Source organism: Pteropus vampyrus, unplaced genomic scaffold (genome assembly GCF_000151845.1).
Source record: "Pteropus vampyrus isolate Shadow unplaced genomic scaffold, Pvam_2.0 Scaffold17, whole genome shotgun sequence".
Lineage (NCBI taxonomy): Eukaryota > Metazoa > Chordata > Mammalia > Chiroptera > Pteropodidae > Pteropus > Pteropus vampyrus.
This window is the reverse complement of record NW_011888798.1, coordinates 3076625-3094819: the sequence shown is the minus strand read 5'-3', so window position 1 is coordinate 3094819 and position 18195 is coordinate 3076625. Positions and strand designations below refer to the sequence as shown.

The window sequence follows — 18195 nt, the reverse complement described above, 5'->3', positions numbered from 1 at the left end:
TATAGATTTACCATAATTTATGAAACCAGCTTCCTATTGAAGGAATTTTACATTCTTTTCAATCTTGGATTATTACTAAAAAGGATGCAGTGATTACAATGATACATCATTCACTTCATACTTGTACAAATTCTGATGAATAAATTTCTAGAAGTGAATTTGCTAGGTCAAAAGGTATATGTATTTACAACTTTTATAGCTATTATTCATTTGTTTTCCAGAGGGGTACCTTGACTTATACTCCCACAATACATAAGAACTATTCTTTATCCATGTTAATACCAGTAAAGTTCATAATTAAACTTGAATTTTTGCCAGTCTAAGAGGTGAGCTATGGTGTCTCAATGTAGTTCTAATTTGTATTTTCCTTATTATTACTTTTTAACTTTTAAGAGTCATTTTTCTTTTCTATATGATTTTTTCACATCTTTTGGTCATTTTCTTGGGTTGTTGTTTTTGCATTATTGACTTTTAGATATTTTCATTCTGAGAAGATTAACTAACGTCTTGTGACATGAGTTGCGAATGATTTTTTAAAAATAGGTTGTTGCTTGATAGAACTTTCTCTTATGATTCATTAGTTTATGGAGATGATCCTTTGACTCTCTCTTTAGCTTTGTTAATATAATGAATTGTATACTAATTGACCTATTAACGTAGTACAACGTTGTTTTCATTTTGAACTTTTGAAATGTAGTGATATTTTGTAGGAATATTCAACATCATTGCTCTTATTTTTTTCATAGCTCCACTGTCTACTGTCTTGCGTTTTCTCAATTAATTGGTATCCCTCTCCTCCACCAAAATTGATTTTTTATATATACATGTATTTTATGTATTCTAATTTTATGTATTCTAATTGTTAATTTTAGCTTTTATCTTTATTAATAGCACACTACTGCTTTATTTCAGTTTATTTTCATGTTCTTTATAACATTTTTGGTCTTATTGATTTATTTGCTTTCATTTAATTTTTTTTATTAATCTGAAATCTAAAGCTATGAATTTTTCTTTATGTCCTATTCTAGTAGTATTCAGAAGATACTATTATATCTATATAGTATTTTCATTATTCTTAAAACAAAAAATTCTACCCATTCAGTTTGACCCTAAAAGTAATTTGAGACATATTTTATTTGAATTTTTCAGGTAATTGAGTCTTTCTTTGGTTTTCTGAGTTTCTTATTAATTCCTAGTTTTACTGGATTATAATCAGAAAATACAGTCAGCAATATATCCATTTTAGAAATATTAAGATTTTATTGTAGTTAGTTTTAGTCAGTATTTTATGAACACTTCTTAAAAAGTTATAATCTTTGTTTCAGAGGAAAGCATTAAATATTTACCACATTTCCCTTTTTAATTGATATTTTTGTCCACTTGATCTGTCATAGACTCAGAGACGTTAAAATGCTTCTAACACAGGATATTTCTACCTCTCCTGTAGCTTCTGTATTGTCTGCTCTATGAATGCTCCTATCTTGTAATGTGATGTCTAGAAACTCATGTTTTATCTTTATTGTGAATTATCTTAATTAACATTTTAAAATGTCCTTATTCAAATCATTTCATTGTTTAACTGAATTTCTTCTTGTTTGATATAAAGATTATATCCAAAATTGCTTTATTTTTGAATTTTTCATTTATTCTTGTTTATCTTTTTATTCTTTTTGTTTCTGAATCACTTATTTTAACAAAACCTATTTGTAGTATAATATGATAGTTTTTATCTTTTGATGTATGAATTAAACCTTTTGACATTTATTGTTTTGACAGCTATGTCTGGTCTTCATTAAATGTCATTTAATGTCATATTTTCTGTTTCTAGAGCTTTTTAATGTTTTTCAACATGAGCTTGTTTTTGTCTGTTATTTTTTAGTTAATACCTGTTCTGATATTTATAAAGATTTTAATTTAAAATTTTATCTTTCTTTTTTTTTTTTCTATTTGTTTCCTTCCATGAGCAATAATAGATTTAACAGGTTTTCTCTTCTTTCTAACTAGTCTTTTATTACCCCATGATTTAGTCAGTTTTGACTTTCTTGGTGTTTATTTTATATTCTTAGATCTGATTTTACTTCTATTTGACTTATCAGGTTTAAATTATAGATGATCAGTGAAATTACTTTACTTCCCCCCATTTTGCCATTTGTTCATTTTTACATTGCCATATAACATTTTCTTTCAATATATTCCCACATTTGTTTAATCTGAATCCCATAATTAAATACATTCAATAGTCACAGCATATCTTTTTGTCACAATTTCCTCAGTCATTTCTTGGCTGACTTAAGTTTACCCTCAAGTAGGTTTCATGAAGAATCCATGGTAAAAATATTAGCTGTACTCTTGCTTGATCAACACCAGTAACATTTATATAGTTCGGCTTATCCAAACATAATATTTTACATTATTCTTTCTTTCTCTTTCTTTGAGTATTATATAGGTAAATTTAAAGTCAATCTGATGTTTTTTCCTTTATTTTGTCTTCATTTTTTTTGGCCTAGAACCATAAATTTTTGTCTTCATCCTTAAAATCCAATAACTTTAATAAGCTATAAATAAAATTGACACTTGGGGTTAATTCTCCCCAAATCATTCAGACAATGTTATATTTTTTTCTATATGTAGATTCAAATCATTTTTTATTTAATCAAAGTTGTCTTGAATCACAACTTTTTAAAAAGTTTATTCGTTTGCTTTTCTTCTTTTGAAACTCACTTTGGTTATGACAGAACTTTCTTGTCAGCTTATTAAATTTATCATTTTGTCTGTATACTATTTTAAATCTCTTTTCTCTTTCTGTTTTTATTTTTTCTCACAGCTATCCTCTGCCCTTTGCTGTCTTTTCCATAGTTTCTTGACTTCCTTGAATTCCTTCTAAATTCTTCTTTATTTTTGTGTTTATTTTTGTTTTCTAACTTTTTTTTTTCTGATTTCTGCAAGCTTGTTTTTATTCTTTCTATTGTCAAGCTATATCAGTATTATTCTTGCATTTCTACTTGGTATTTTTCCATTGTCTGGAATATTATTTCCTCTTGCTTTATTTATTTATTCCCTCACTTTACATTTTTTATCAGCTTTCTGGCAAACTTCTGGTACACGTTTTTCACCTATGGACAGATCTTGCTATTTTTACAGTTTTTATGTAGAGTCCTTGTGGCAGTTCAATACCTATTTTCTTTTTCATTGTTCATTGTTGAATGAGTTGAATTTTTCTGGATCAGCAATTTGGGAGAGATATCTAAACTTGAGCTTAGGTGAAGAAACAGGGTAGCCTTTAAAGTGTCTCATTCCCTGACTACTTCTAACTTTTATGGTTCCTCCTGATTCTTTATAGGCTTCTTCTCCTTTTCTGCATAAGAGCTAATATAGCAGCCATTCTGAAAATGACTCTTCCCACCCCCTGTTCTTTACCTATGGTTGCATCAAAGGTGTAGCTTTTGAAATTCAAATTAGAAAAGCTTGCCTTCACTTTAGAAAGTATATTTTCACTGGAACTTCCTTAGATGTTATATCACTTGGGCTTTCATCCATCTGCTCACCACTCTAATTCTTTTCTTTAATTTTTCCTGTGCAGCTTCTACTCATGTCAGCATTTCAAGCTGAAAAATCAGGGTGTTGGGGCCAGTATTTGATAGGTTTTAAGAATGAATAATTTAAAATGAGAAAAGAAATATTAAAAATGAGGTTTGAAAGGTATAGTTGAGCTGATAGGCTGTGAATTTTCTCTTTAAGGGTAGCCATGTAATATTTTTAAGTGGTAAAGTAAAAAGTTTAATCATCTTACATAATTAATCAAACTTTGCTGACTAATTCTTTATTTATATATATACAAAAATGTACAAACTATGCTATTTTCATAGAATTTTTAAAAGTTTGGACTAATGAATACGGGTTAAAATTATAATTGAAACTTTTCTCTGATGCAAAAACAACACATGCTCTAGAAAATTTTGGAAAACACAGATATGAATAAAGCAAATTTTTTTTTATTTTAACATTTTGGCCAGAGTTACATATAAATGCACATTTTATATTTGATATTTCTTAAATTGGAATAACACTTTAAATATTGTAATCTCTATTTTTAATTTTTTTGAATATTCTTTTAAATAGAATTTTTATAATGGTTACACAGTATCCCATCATATAAAAGTAAGATAATCTACTTTATTAATTCTCTATTATAAGATATTTAGATTGCTTTGACACTTAAACAATATTGTGCTAATTGTACAGAAATCATAGTGTCCTTTGCATAAATTGAAAAGAGTGAAAGAACTAGGACAGAAAATTATACATGTTTTTCATGTATATTCTCAAACTGTACTCTACTAAGATTTTATTACTTTACTATTTTCTTAATTAGACAAAGGGTTCAGTTCTTTATATTTGATTCATTGATGAAAATAAGAATCATAATTTTAAAATGACTTTGCCAATTTGGTATATGAAGTATGGGTTCATATTTATGTTATTTCATATTTTTAATTAAGGATTTATTTTTCTGAATTTGTGGGGCATTTGTACTTCTCCTTTTATAAATGCCCTTTCCATGCTTTATAGCTGTGTAACTTTGGAGGCATTGCTCTTTTTCTGATGAAAAACTTGGTGAAAACTCTTTTACATCAAGCAAATAGCACCATTTCCCCATCATTGGTTTGTTTTTTGACTTTTCCGGTCTTTTTTATACAGAATTTTAGATATTTATGTATCTATTGATAGGTTTCTGTATATTTTATTTCTTTTCATAGTTAGAAAGTAATTTTTCTTATAAAAAACATATAAATATGTGAATGTTTTCTTCACCTTTGCATTTTTTGAAATGTCACAATTACTACTTGTTAAATTGATGTATGATCTGAGGACTCTTATATTTTCTGTCATGTTCTGTTTGTCTCCCTGATGCTTCTTTACCAGTACTATGTTCATTTATTGAATGAATTTTGTAATATGCTATATAAAATATAACATAATAAACTTTATACTCTTCTACTTCAAAATGTATTTATTTATTTATTTTTTTGCTCATATAAACTGTATAAACTTAAAAACATTTGCTGAGTTCCAAAGAAAACTGCCTTAGAATTTTTTTTTTTTGTAACATTAGACTAAAATATGTATTTAGGGAGAATTGATTATCAAGAATAGTGTATTACTCTTTCTCAAATTTTTCTTTAAACTATTTTGTATTTTTTTCATCACACGTGCATACATAATTTTGCCTACATATTTTTCATTTTATCTCTGGCCAAGTAACATTCTTATTAAAATATGAAGGTAACCAATTTCTTTAGAAATTTATTTAAAATTTTTCAACAATTATATAGGTTATTTTTATACCATTTCTCTTTAGGGATACTATTGTGAAAATATATTATATTAATTGATTTTTCTTGTTCAGCTTTTACCTTTGTTTTAAAATCTAAAAAAAAAAGTTTTTGTTCATTTTATTTTAAATAAGAAAAATCATAATTATATATAGCTCTTCAGATGACCTAACTTCACAAAACAATATAACTAGTAATATGAATAAATTGATTTTATCCTCATTCTTGATAAGGTTATAAAAATTGTCTTAGGATATCATATAGAATTTAAGTATTTGATGACTTGTATCACAAATGATTTCAATATGATTTCTATATTAATTGTGATTATTTTTATAGACTACAGTATCTAATGTTATCTATATTTTAGGTTAGTGGGATGGTTTGGCCATGAACTCAGCACCAGATTTAAAATGGATTGCAGTAAGTGTATTCAATTTTACTTCACAAGTCATTTTATTTTAACTTCATTTTACTTTTCATCTGTCTTTGTATGATGTGTAATATACATGCCTCATGAAGAGAGCACTTTGAAAATGCCACTGAGAATTTTTAAAATAAGAAGTGACATTTCCAGAGTGTAAGACTAAGTGTTTATAGATTTTAGCATGATTTTGAGTCTATCCCTTTGTCGAGAGATAAGAAGAAGTGAAATCTAACATAAGGGACCCAGATCTCATCAATATGGAGTACCCAAAACAGTGGGCAGTGAGGACGAGAAAGAACTTTTGGCTAGCAGTTAGACTCAGAGGGATTTAAGTGTCAGTCCCACTGCTTAATAGTTTTGTGATGCTGCACAAGTTATATCACCTTTGTTTTTCTTCTCACATATTTAACGTGAATAATGTCTGTTTCAGGATTTGATTTAAAGGTAAGACAAGTTCAAAGCCATAAACCAAGTAGCACAGAGCAGTGCTATTTAAGAAATGTTCATTTTTATCTTTCTCTTCTCCCAAATTTTCCTCCTTTTGTAGCTTTGCCACATACTAAACAGTAGCAGTTACACCCCAGTTGGGAAGAAATGAAAGTACACCACGCACAGGATGCTCCTAAACTTTCCTAATTCTTTTCCTCAGTTACTCTATCTCTAATCATATGGGATGCAGAAATCTTCGTAGTTTGAAAGTTCAACATAAACAAACGCGATCCTATTTTAAATATATTCACATTTGCAACAACCGCGATGCAAAGAATCAAGATGAGCTCTTCTAGTCAAATAAGGAAACTAGTATTTTATCTAGGTTGCTAAAATAATTAACTCTGTTATTATGCAAGTTACTTAAATTCTTTGTGCTGAGTTTTCTATCTGTAAATGAAGGAATTGGATTTGATCAGAGAGCAAAGTTTTTCTGCGAAGGACCAGACAGAAGATATTTTAAGCTTTGGGGGCTATACTATCTCCATGGTATATACTCAACTATGCCATTGTAGTGCTAAAGCATAGACATACATAATGAATAAGTGTGACTATGATCCAATAAAACTTTATTTATAAAAATGAGTAGTGGGCCTATTTGGCCCATAGGACATAGTTTCCCTAATCCTAGATTAGATAAATCTCTAGAGACCCAGAATATTTTGAAATTCTCTCAGTCAGTCTTAGTTTTAATTTGATCTCTAACAACTCTATTGGATTTAACTTTCTATTATTCAATCTAATTAATTCTAGTTAGGATAATATCTGTATTAATTCATCTTTTTCATATTTCATACTTAGCAAGATTACTTTTTATGCCTCCCTCTTTTCTTTCCCTAAGAAAAGCCACTCAACCTAATAATTCTAGTGCTAAAAGTCACCTTCATAGGTCATTTCATTTATATGCATGCCTTTGGGCAATGTTACAATTATAAGCCATTTAAATTCTGATATTTTCCTCTCATTGACATGGTTTCATAATAGAAAAAAAGCAAAGCATGGAGTAGAACAAGGAATACTGGTTTAGGAATGAAAGAGCAGAAGGTGGAGTCTAGAAAAGCTTCTAGGAGAGGTCATTTTTATTTTATGTCTAATGGCTCTAGTGTTTGGTAGTCTGTTGAAATGTGAGGCAGGAGAGACGGACAATGTAGGTGAAGAGGAAATATGCCAGTATTTTAGGTCCATAGAGTTTCTCTTAAATATCTCAGAAATTTTAGGAATAAAAGTTTTAAAATCTTATCTTTTTCTCTACAACTTTATTAGCATTTTAAAAAAATCTATAAAGGTCATTTTATGATACATTATATAAAATAACATGATATTAATTTTTCAGAATTGCAGTTAATCTCTGGGGCCAATGGATTTCGAATTTCAAATCCTCCCATTTTGTTGGTCTGTGCCTTACAAGCTAGTTTAGAGGTAAGTAATTTATGGTTCAACCTTCCCATATCTTTACCTTTTTCTTTACCTGGTTGTGACATATTTTAGTACTTTCTCTGCTAATCATCAAGATTATAATTATTCACTATGCACAAACAATGTGCCAAGGGTAGTGTTCTCTTTTAGATAGTGACCATGTGCTAATTGTCACCTTTTATTTATATCTCCAGCCCCAGCAGAATGCTTGGCACATTGTTGGAACTTAATAAAGATTAAATAGAACAGACCTGTGGAGACGTATTTTTAGTTCCACTTAGAATTTATGTGAACTTGAATAAGTTATTTAATTTTCTATTGGTCTCTCTGTATACAAAATATATATGCAATATTTAGTTCTTGATTCAATCATTCACCATTTATTTATTAAGAAAGTACTATGTGCTAGACATTGTTGTGATTACTGGGGACTCTGCTTCTATTCCATGAATCGGTGAGCTGACAAAGTACCATGTGACAAAGTTAAAGGAAGATCAACTTTAAGGAGGGGAAAATAAAACTATCTCATGAGGTAGGGTGGATTTATTTTTTAAACTCAGGTTTCTATGTCATTGTATTCATGTATAATCTCTACTCTTACTGAATCAATATTTTTCTTTAAATTCATTAATATTTTCACTTAAAAAAGTTAGTCTCACCTGAATAATAATATCCAAGGAATCGGTTTTTATAGACTACAGTATTTCTAGATATTTATATCAGTCTATTTCTATAAATCTAAATACTTATCCATATCTGTATTTACCTATCTTTGTATTCTAATTATTTAGATATTAATTAATTTTTGGGTGAGACTAAAGTTGTTAAATCTATTTTTAATAATTACATACTATATGATAACAATATTAATATATTTAAGAAAAATATATCTTATATACACTTATTTAAGTAAAATATATTTTAAGTAAATATACATATATATTTTAATAGAGATTTAAAATATATAGCTATTCAAATAAAAAATCAATATTTTTAAGTTTAAAAAGCTAGTTTATAATATTTTGGAGTATTCCAGCATGACTGGATAAAGACTTCCAAAATCTCTTCTAAACCTGTATGTATTCTAGGATTGTGATCACTTATAGCAGTTTCTCATTTCGGCCACTGGATGACAGTGTCAAGTTCCTCTGTTTTTATACAACTTCACCACTACTAGGTCGTGGGAATCAACTCATTTCATTTCATCTCAGTTTAAAGAGCACCTACTCAGTATGACCACTAGATGGAGCTTGTGCTGTTTTTACTTTTTGGCAGTGTTTTGTTTTGTTTGTTTTTAAGTTGAAATAGACCCAGTAACAAGATTTTTCAATCAGTGATATATTTTTTTGGGGGGGGGAGGGGGGAGAAGGCAATCTGCTTAAAAAATTGATAATGCCTTTTGAGTTGTTCTTACAATATGTAGAGAGACTCTTGTTAAACATTTTAAAACAAAATAAAGTTTTGCTTACTCTGCAAATTTATATCAGGGAGAAGATTACATTATCAAAAAAGGCACCAAGGAATACCTTAGAAAGAGCTAGAACCTAAAGCTATTTCTCCTGAATTTCCTTATCTTTGCAAATGACTTCTCAATCATATCTAGAAATTTTCTTTTTAACACTCTCACTTTGGTATATTTGCTGCAGTGAGCAGGCTCTTCTCCAGTATTCACTCCTCTGCCATGGGAAGAGTCAGATTATTATTCTCCTCACCACTAGTTTCCTACTACACTGTATTATAGTCATCTAAATAAGATTTTATTCTCAGCTGGAATCTGAAGACTGATTTATTATTTTTTTTTAATATCTAAATTTAAACTTAGCAAAAAGATCCTAAGAGCCACAAGAAGAGAGATATACACTTCTCTGGAGTTTCTTATCACCTAAGTATTTCTCTAGAGTGTCTTGAAAATACCTCACTTAAGTAACTCACTGTTGAGGCTATGCTCTAACCCAAATTATATTTAGGTAATCAAACATTATGTTGAAGAAAGTGTTTTAAGGAATTCTTCCTTCCCATTATAACTCGTAAAATTCTGAAATTACAAAATAATACATTTCATTGCTTTCCATTCTCTACCTGTTAAAATGTCCTACTTTCTAGATCTTTCTGAGTTTTCTATATGGTAAATTAATTATGGTAAATTTCTTTATATTGCTGCCTCGTAATCATTTATACAATACTTTTAAAAAATATTGTGGATCAAGGTAAAGAGCACTAGGGTACAAACTAAGTGGCAAATATTCCATCCCTATGGGGAGACTGTATCTTACACAAGTGACAATTACTCTTTAATTCATTCGCTTCAATTTTTAAATGAAGATGTTTGAACCAGATTATTTTAGAGGTACCCTCAATCATTCAATTACTAACCTGAAATTAAATAATACTTATATTGTGTTTTGGTCACATTTTTTTTTTTTTTATGTAGTAATATACAGACAATTTTCAGACCCTTTCAGTACATGCATTTATAATGAAATAAATAGCATCAAAGTACAAAATTAGAGGATTCAACTAAAATACATGGTAAATCAGAAGAAATGTACTATGTATTTCTTCAAAAAGTTTTTAGGGAGCCAATTTTAAGAATTTAAGAGAAAAAATATAACAATTGAAAACAGCATTCTATACTTATTTTTCCTTTTTAAATTTAACTTTTCTAGCTTTGTATTCATTTTACTCAGTAAGAAAAATAATCCAACTAGTTGAAACTCTTCCAAGAATCAAAGCTGAATATTTTCAAACTACACTTTTTAATTTTTTACATTTTTTAAAAATATATTCTTTTTCAGTACTGAAAGCACAGAAATAATGAGAAGCAAAAAAAAAAAAAAAAGATATTTACTCCATTTTCCTGTTAACTCCTTCTATCAGCCCCTCTTAATGTTTTTACATTAGACCTCAGAAGAGACTTTGACGCTTTATGAGAAGAATTTAAGAGTACTTCCGAATGCAGCTGCCCTTGTTATGGTTGTATGTGAAAAATAGTTTTACATTTAAAAGTTATTTTATTGTTATCAAAGAGTAACTATGTTAAATTGAGATATTTGTCATAAAAATTTGATATCTAGTTATTAAAAGACATTTGTAAGAGCAAAGCCTCCTGTAAAAAAACTATGAACTTAAATAATATTCCCCAAAGTCCTCTGAACCTACAAATGTAAACTGATATATCATTAAAAGTATTAGTTCACACATTATCCCCATCTGCATCTTGTGCGGCTCATATCAGAACCAGAAAATTTTCTAGAATTATATGGTAATTAAAATTCCTTTAAATAATTATTAATTTCCAAAGAGAAGCTTGGAGAAAAGATTTATCTTATATTTTTAATTCTAAATTTGATAGTCAAAACACTGATTGGCAGCACCTTGCCTGTCCCTGCTCCTGTCTTCTGTAAGTAAGTACACTAACTCTTGATCTGGATCGCTTGTCCCAAAACTTGGAGGTGTTCCTTTGAGTCCTCATTGTGCCAGATGTGCTTACATTCTGTTTTACAAAAGAAAATGAAGAGATGCCTTTTACCAAAACTCATATAACTGAGGTTACTTGAGTCCTAGAACTGTACAGTAATCCCCCCTTATCTGCAGGGGTTACATTTTAAGACCTTCAGGGATGCCTGAAACCACAGATAATATCAAACCCTATATATACTATTTTTTCTTATACATACATACCTGCAATAAAGTTTAATTTATAAATTAGGCACAGTAAGAGATAAATAATAACGTCTAAAAATAGAATAATTATAACATTATATATTATAATAAAAGTTATGTGAATATGGTCTCTCTCTCAAAATGTCTTGTACAATAGTCATCCTTGTTCACACTTTTTTTCACAGTTTCACAGATAGAAGATTCATTTTTCTGTAGATCTTAGCAACCTCAGCATACAATTCTTTTTATTTCTTTATTAAGTTGAGAACCTTCAGCTTTTCACTTAAAGGAAGCACTTTACAGGTTCTCTTTGACATATCTGAATTGTCAGCATCACTACTCTTGTGCTTTGGGGTTGCTATTAAGTAAAATAAGTGTGACTTGAATACAAGCACTGTGATACTGTAATAGTCGATCTGATAACCTAGACCTCTACTAAGAGACTAAGGAGTAGGAGCATATACAAGTAGAGATGCTAGGCAAAGGGGTGATTCTGGTCCCAGGCAGGATGGAACTGAACTGTGAAAGATTTCATCACACTGCTCAGAATAGTGCACAGTTTAAAACTTATGAATTGTTTATTTCTGGAATTTTCCATTTAGTATTTTCAAACTTTGTTTGACAGAGGGCAACCAAAACTGTGGAAAATGAAACTACAAATGAGGGGAGACTACCATATTATTTACACTGCAGACCTCAGATGCCTTCTGAAACAAAGCTTTCAGCTTCTACTGGCAGCTGATCTCTTCCCCAACGGCAGACATAGTCTGTGAGGTCTGGGTGGCAAAGGGAGACAGATACCACTCTATCCTCTGCTTCTTCTCTCCTCCTTAGATACTATTACTTTCACTACAACTCCCTTCCTCTCCTTCAGCCAAATGTACAGCCTCCATGCAATAAAGGTAAAGAAAATGTATGCCCAGATGGCTTGAGTTCTATTAGAATGCCTTCCCACACTTGGATACATATATACAGAAATAACTGTTTTCATAGGCTTTATAGTCTAGATATCACCAAATGGCCCTATCTTTGCTCTGTGGCATAACATGATACAGAAAATGAACATTAAGTGAACATCGCACTCTGCAGTTCATTCGGTTCTTATATGTAGGATATATTTTCAAACTCTATTTGACCTTAAGAGATAAGCTAGAAAAGCATGTCTGTTCTGACCTCTAATGTTCCAACACCGGTGATTGTGTGCCCTTGTCATTCATCTTACTATAAGACACTTCAGGCAGAAAACAGCAGTATTCTCAGACCCATGCTAGAATTTAGCATGGAAAAAAAATGATATAAGAAGAAAGATAGAAAAAAAAGAAAGAAAGCCTAAACGTTTCAGCACTCAGAAATGTGTTGTCTAACATTTTTCGCTTCCTTGTCTGACAAAACTTAGATTTATTATTTAACTGCTTGTTTTCTTACTGTTAAACTGGGGAAGATTTAGGAATTGCTAAAACAATTATAAGTAATATTGGGAATACTGCCTTTTACATATGCATTTACATTTAGTTCTTATTGCATTATTTTGTGAACCAAACAAATTTTACATCAAAATAGAAAAAAGACTTCTTGATTATGATTGTAAAAAGTGGTTTTGGAGAAAAAGCTTAAATTTTATGTATTTAAATGTACTTATTAAGGGATATTTATACTAATTATACTAAGCTAACCTGAGAAACATTATATCAACTTTTTTCTTCTTTTACAAGTATTGTTTAAATCACATTTTTACAGTTTTTCTGACATGGAAACTTTGCATTCAGTTTTTAATGGCAAAGAATATATAAGAGGACATGTTTTTACAAAAAGACTCTTTAAAATGAGATTATTATTGGAGAGATTAAAAATGGTCATTTCTCTTTTTTATGCATGATTTATAGTTAATTTTTGCTTCTTTGTAAATCAACAAGATATTGTAAATCTGATTGTTTCTCATTCTACAGATCTTTAGGGAAGCAACTATGAAAGCACTGAGAAGAAAATCTATTTTGCTAACTGGTTATCTGGAATACATGATTAAACATTACTATGGAAAAGATAAAACAGAAACCAAGAAACCAGTTGTGAACATAATTACTCCATGTCATATAGAGGACCGTGGCTGCCTGCTAACATTGACATTTTCTGTTCCAGTAAAATATATATTGGAAGAACTAGAAAAAAGAGGAGTAGTTGTAAGTAATCTCTTGCTTTGCTACCATGTTTTCTCTATTAGTTGCATGTTAGGGATAAAATTTGGATTCTTTGGTTTATTCACTGTTGCATGTTATTTCACATCAATCAGTCAGTTAGTAAGGATAAATTAAGTGCCAACTAAATATTCAGCACTTGCTAATTGAAGGCATAGAGATCTGTCATTTTTGATAAAAGAGAAGAAACCACAAATTTTGGATATATGAAACAGTTTTATGTCATGTATTCATTCTTTTCATTACAGTTTGGGCAGAAAATATTGTTTCATCATAATCAGTTAAGACACATTTTCATTAGTTTTCATTAATTAAAGCTCCAATATATACTTATTGAATAGATAAAATTTTAAAATCATATAAGTATGGTGGAGGTGGAGAGAAGTCAGTCTTATTTAGTTGTTTGATTGAACTGTTATTTCACTAGTTTCACTGAAATCATAAAAGATACAGAGATACATCTCAGGAGTGTTAACATTGTATGGAATAATTTTTATTTTTAACCATTGGGCATGACTAGCCTTCTTAGTCTTCTGAAGGGAACTAATAAGTGTTAATGAAATAATTTCAGGGAAAAATGGCAATAACATATCTATTGCCAGTGGTAATGTATTCTAGGAACTTCTCCACTCATGTGGTCCTCTAAAACTTTAGAAGAGATCACAGTAGCTTCTGGAGGAACAAATCAGAATATCAGCATTCTAAATCAAACTCTATGTCCAAGCTATATGCTCTCAGGGAAATTAGTTAACATCTATTGGCTTGAGACTTCTTATCTGTTTTTTGGGTGTAAAAATACTTACCTCAAAAAGTTGTTATGGGAATCAAATGGACCAGCATACATAAACCATTTACTATATTGTCCAGCCTATACTGTGTGTTTCTTAAGATAGTCTTAGTTATCATCAGGCTAGGCCAAACTATCTAGGCCCAATTCATAACATTTCAGCATTCCCACTGTAAATCAAAACTAATTTTAGACTTTAATAACGAAAAAAAGTATTTATTTGAGCAAAAAGGACTGTAACCTGGGAGACATAGGTTCAAGTAGCAACCTAAATTGTTTCCCCTAGAAACAAAGGGGAGGTTACTGCCCAGGTTCCAAATTATGTCCATTTTATGCAAATGAGGTATCCAAATGATACAGTTCTGATTGGTCAGTATAGATGCAAATGAAGATATAATTTGTTTAGTTCTGATTGGATGTGACAAGTTTCAGTCTATTGGTAAAAAGATGAAACCAGGGTTTCTCTGAAGTTGTTCACTCAGAGGGCGTAACTAAGTGGGACAGAGTGCCAGAAACCAAGGATTTGGTCTGAGGTTTTTCCTGGTATACAGAGTACATGAGGAGCCCTTGTTAGCACAAGGCCTCTAGACTTTTATTATTCACAATTTGGAACCTCAGTTGACCATGGGAGTTCATCTCCGCAAATGGTTTCACATCAAATAAATTTTTTTTCTTAGGGTCTACACCAGGAATACAGCTAACTCCTCACCTGCAAGATTAGGGATTAAAGAATTAAATGTAAGAATAATTGACTAAAACTGTCCAGAACAGTCTGAGGTTGTCATTCATTTAAACGTGTCCAAGAGTCCAGGCTTTTCAGAGTCTCCCCACAGACAAATTATACATATGATCTATTGAATGCTTAAAGAAGATCATTGCTGAGTGGACTTCAGGAAAATGCTTTTGGATATTCATTAAACAACCCACTAATGTTTTAATTAGTTAAAATTATGAAGAGAACTTCAAATAATCTAGAAACACTATATTTTACTTAAAGTGAAAAAATTTGCTTATATATTAGTTTTTAGGGAAATTGACATGATTGTTTCAGTAAGTTAATCTTGAATATAGATTTTTATTGTGGAATAATGCTGACACTTTTGTGGCTTTATTTTTTTCCCCCACAGTGTGACAAGCGAGAAAATGGCATACGAGTGGCTCCAGTTCCTCTCTACAATTCTTTCCATGATGTTTATAAATTTATCAATCTGCTCAATTCTGTACTTGAATCTGCAGAAATAAAAAGAAAAATGAATGTCGTCTAGAACAAATTAAGCAAATAATACTTAAAACTGCTGTGATTATTTTATTATTATTATTATTATTCAAGTTTTAATAAGTGGAAGCATTTTAAAAACTGATTACATGTAACTGGCCATGAATTGTATACTTCACAAAAAAAAAAACTGATACAATTTTTCTGAAAATCTAGGTCTCTGAGGAATCTACATGGCTGTCCAATTTTTTGGTATTTTACGGATCAAGGTCTTCATTGGTTCAAATATTATGTATATAGTCTTGATTAGCCTAGTACATTTCATAGTCAGTGAAATGTTTTTGTTAGTTAATTTATAATTTGGCAATTTTATAATATATGTAAAATTTTTGTGTCAATTTTAGAAATATTATTATAGTTTTAATTTACCAGTTTCTTATAAACACTATAGTTGAAAAGTCTGATATATGTATAATTTTGCAATATTTCCCCCAACTCTAATCTAAGGAACAGAAAATAAATTTTCTAGGTCAATGGTTTTCAAATTTTTTTGGCCACAATCCAAACTGAGAAATATATCTAATATCAGAGACCTGTATATTAGATATATACAGGTGCATGTGCTTTATTTCATTTATCTTAATATTTTAACATCTGTGAAAGAAAAATCTTTCAATTTTCAATCAACAGCTTCTCACAGTTGCCTGCCATTGGCCATTTTTTGCCATTACTATACCTGAAATTAGCATGCTTTTCACAGTGAATAGATAACATTTTACAGTCTATTTAAAATGACGTACATAGCAAAAACAAAGTTTCTTAAATTATTTAGCTGTGATCTGTTATTTATTATTCTAATTTATCTCATTAAAACAAATGTTGGTTGCAACTCAATAAATTGACTTCTCCACCCACTCTTGAGTCCTAATCCGTTTTTCAGTTGGGCTCCCTTTATATAATGTTATCAGAATCTCTCTTTTTTTTTAATGGGAACTTCCCCTGATTAAAAAAACAAAACAAACAAACAAACAAACAAAAAACTTTGGATGTTGCTCTATCACTAAAATAATAAAACAACTCACTCCAAGATACTTGCATTTGAAGATTAGAATTAGGAAATGAGAGCTTCATCTCTTGACTTCTATCTCAAATCTATGGACCTTCCCTTACCCGCTATGAAAACCACAGTTACATTCAGCCCTGAGGGACTTCCCTAGTTTTCAGCTGTTGATGTCATAACCACTATTCATGGATTAGCAAAATAGTCTACATTTGTATATATTAGCATCAAGAAAGAGTCACTATGGCATAATTATTACCCTATTGAAACAAATTTGAATGAAATTAACTTGAGCAACTTTGGATGATAGATAAATAAAAAGATACTATAGAACTCCTTTACCAAGACCAATAACTACTAATATTTATTGAGAACCTACCATGTACTATGTACTGTGCTACTCTATATGTTATCTTGAGTGATTGCATAATTGCTTTAGCAAAGCTTCCCACTCTAACTTTTGCCAAAGTTTATCCTCATAGATGAAAAAGTTCTAAAAAACTTAAAATTCAACCACATATGAGGTCATGTAGAAGGAATTGTTTTTGAACCTCACAATAAAAGTGGTAAACAAAAATAAAAAAATAAAAGTCACAGTTTCAGCTCTCACGGAACATATAGCTTAATGGGAAAACAGATAGTGTGTGTGTGTGTGTGTGTATCCAAGTAAATATATAATTATAAGCTAACTTCTATAAAAGACAGACATGATACTATAAAAGAAAAATCTCAGGGATATTAATTAGTTGGCAAGGGAAGGTGTATGAAGGTATTCATAGTTGAGGCTCTAAAATATTTCATGCTAATCACATTAAAATTACATAGAATTATACCATATATACAAACCATTCAAAGCATAATTGGCACTGTGTCCTCATCACTAACATTATGAAATAGAGCATTAGAAATTCCCTTTCACCCAGCTTGCATTCCTCTCCCTTCCCAATTGAGAAGTAATTATCAAATTATATTTTGAGTTAATCATTTTCTTACTTTCTTTAAAGTTTTATACCTTTGTATGTACCCATAAAAATATATTAGCTAATTTTGCCTGTGTGTGGGCTTTGTATAAAGGTAATCATACTGTATATGTTCTTCTGCTTCTTTTGCTCAACTTCATATTTTTCGAGATTCATTCGTTGCATATTCTCTTTTCATTCATTTCCATTGCCACTCGCTATTTTTTATATAATTGGAATTATTAATTCATTCTACAACTGATGAACATATGAGTTATTCCAAATATTTTTTAAGATTGCAATAATGCTGCTCTTAACATCCATTCAAAAGTTTTTCTAGGACATAGAACTGTGAAAATGCTGAATCATAGGGCATACACATGCTTAACTTTACTATGTAGTGTTAAACTATTTTCCAAAGTGGTTGCATCAGTTTCCACTCTAAACAGTAGAATATGATAGAGAATAAATTTATAACTTCACACAAGTAGAAGGGAAAAACACAATGAGAACACACACACACACACACTGCAGTTAATGCTTCAGAAACCATCATTAAGCTGTATATTAAGCCAAGACTAGAATTTTACACTTGCTCAGTTCTTTCTGCCTTCATAGTCTCCTGAATTCTCCCCCTCATAGTTTTCTTCCTG

The 18195-nt window shown here is 30.2% G+C and overlaps 1 protein-coding gene across 1 annotated transcript in view; it reads left to right on the top strand.

Annotated features, from left to right (window-relative positions):
- KYNU (kynureninase) overlaps positions 1-15703 on the top strand; it is a 110585-nt gene extending 94882 nt beyond the window's left edge. Inside the window, exons 10-13 of the mRNA XM_011354473.1 lie at positions 5704-5756; positions 7583-7668; positions 13275-13505; positions 15435-15703. Coding sequence (XP_011352775.1) covers positions 5704-5756; positions 7583-7668; positions 13275-13505; positions 15435-15572 — 508 coding nt within the window. The 3' untranslated portion in view covers positions 15573-15703. The remainder of the gene's footprint in view (positions 1-5703; positions 5757-7582; positions 7669-13274; positions 13506-15434) is intronic.
- The last annotated feature ends 2492 nt before the right edge of the window (positions 15704-18195 follow it).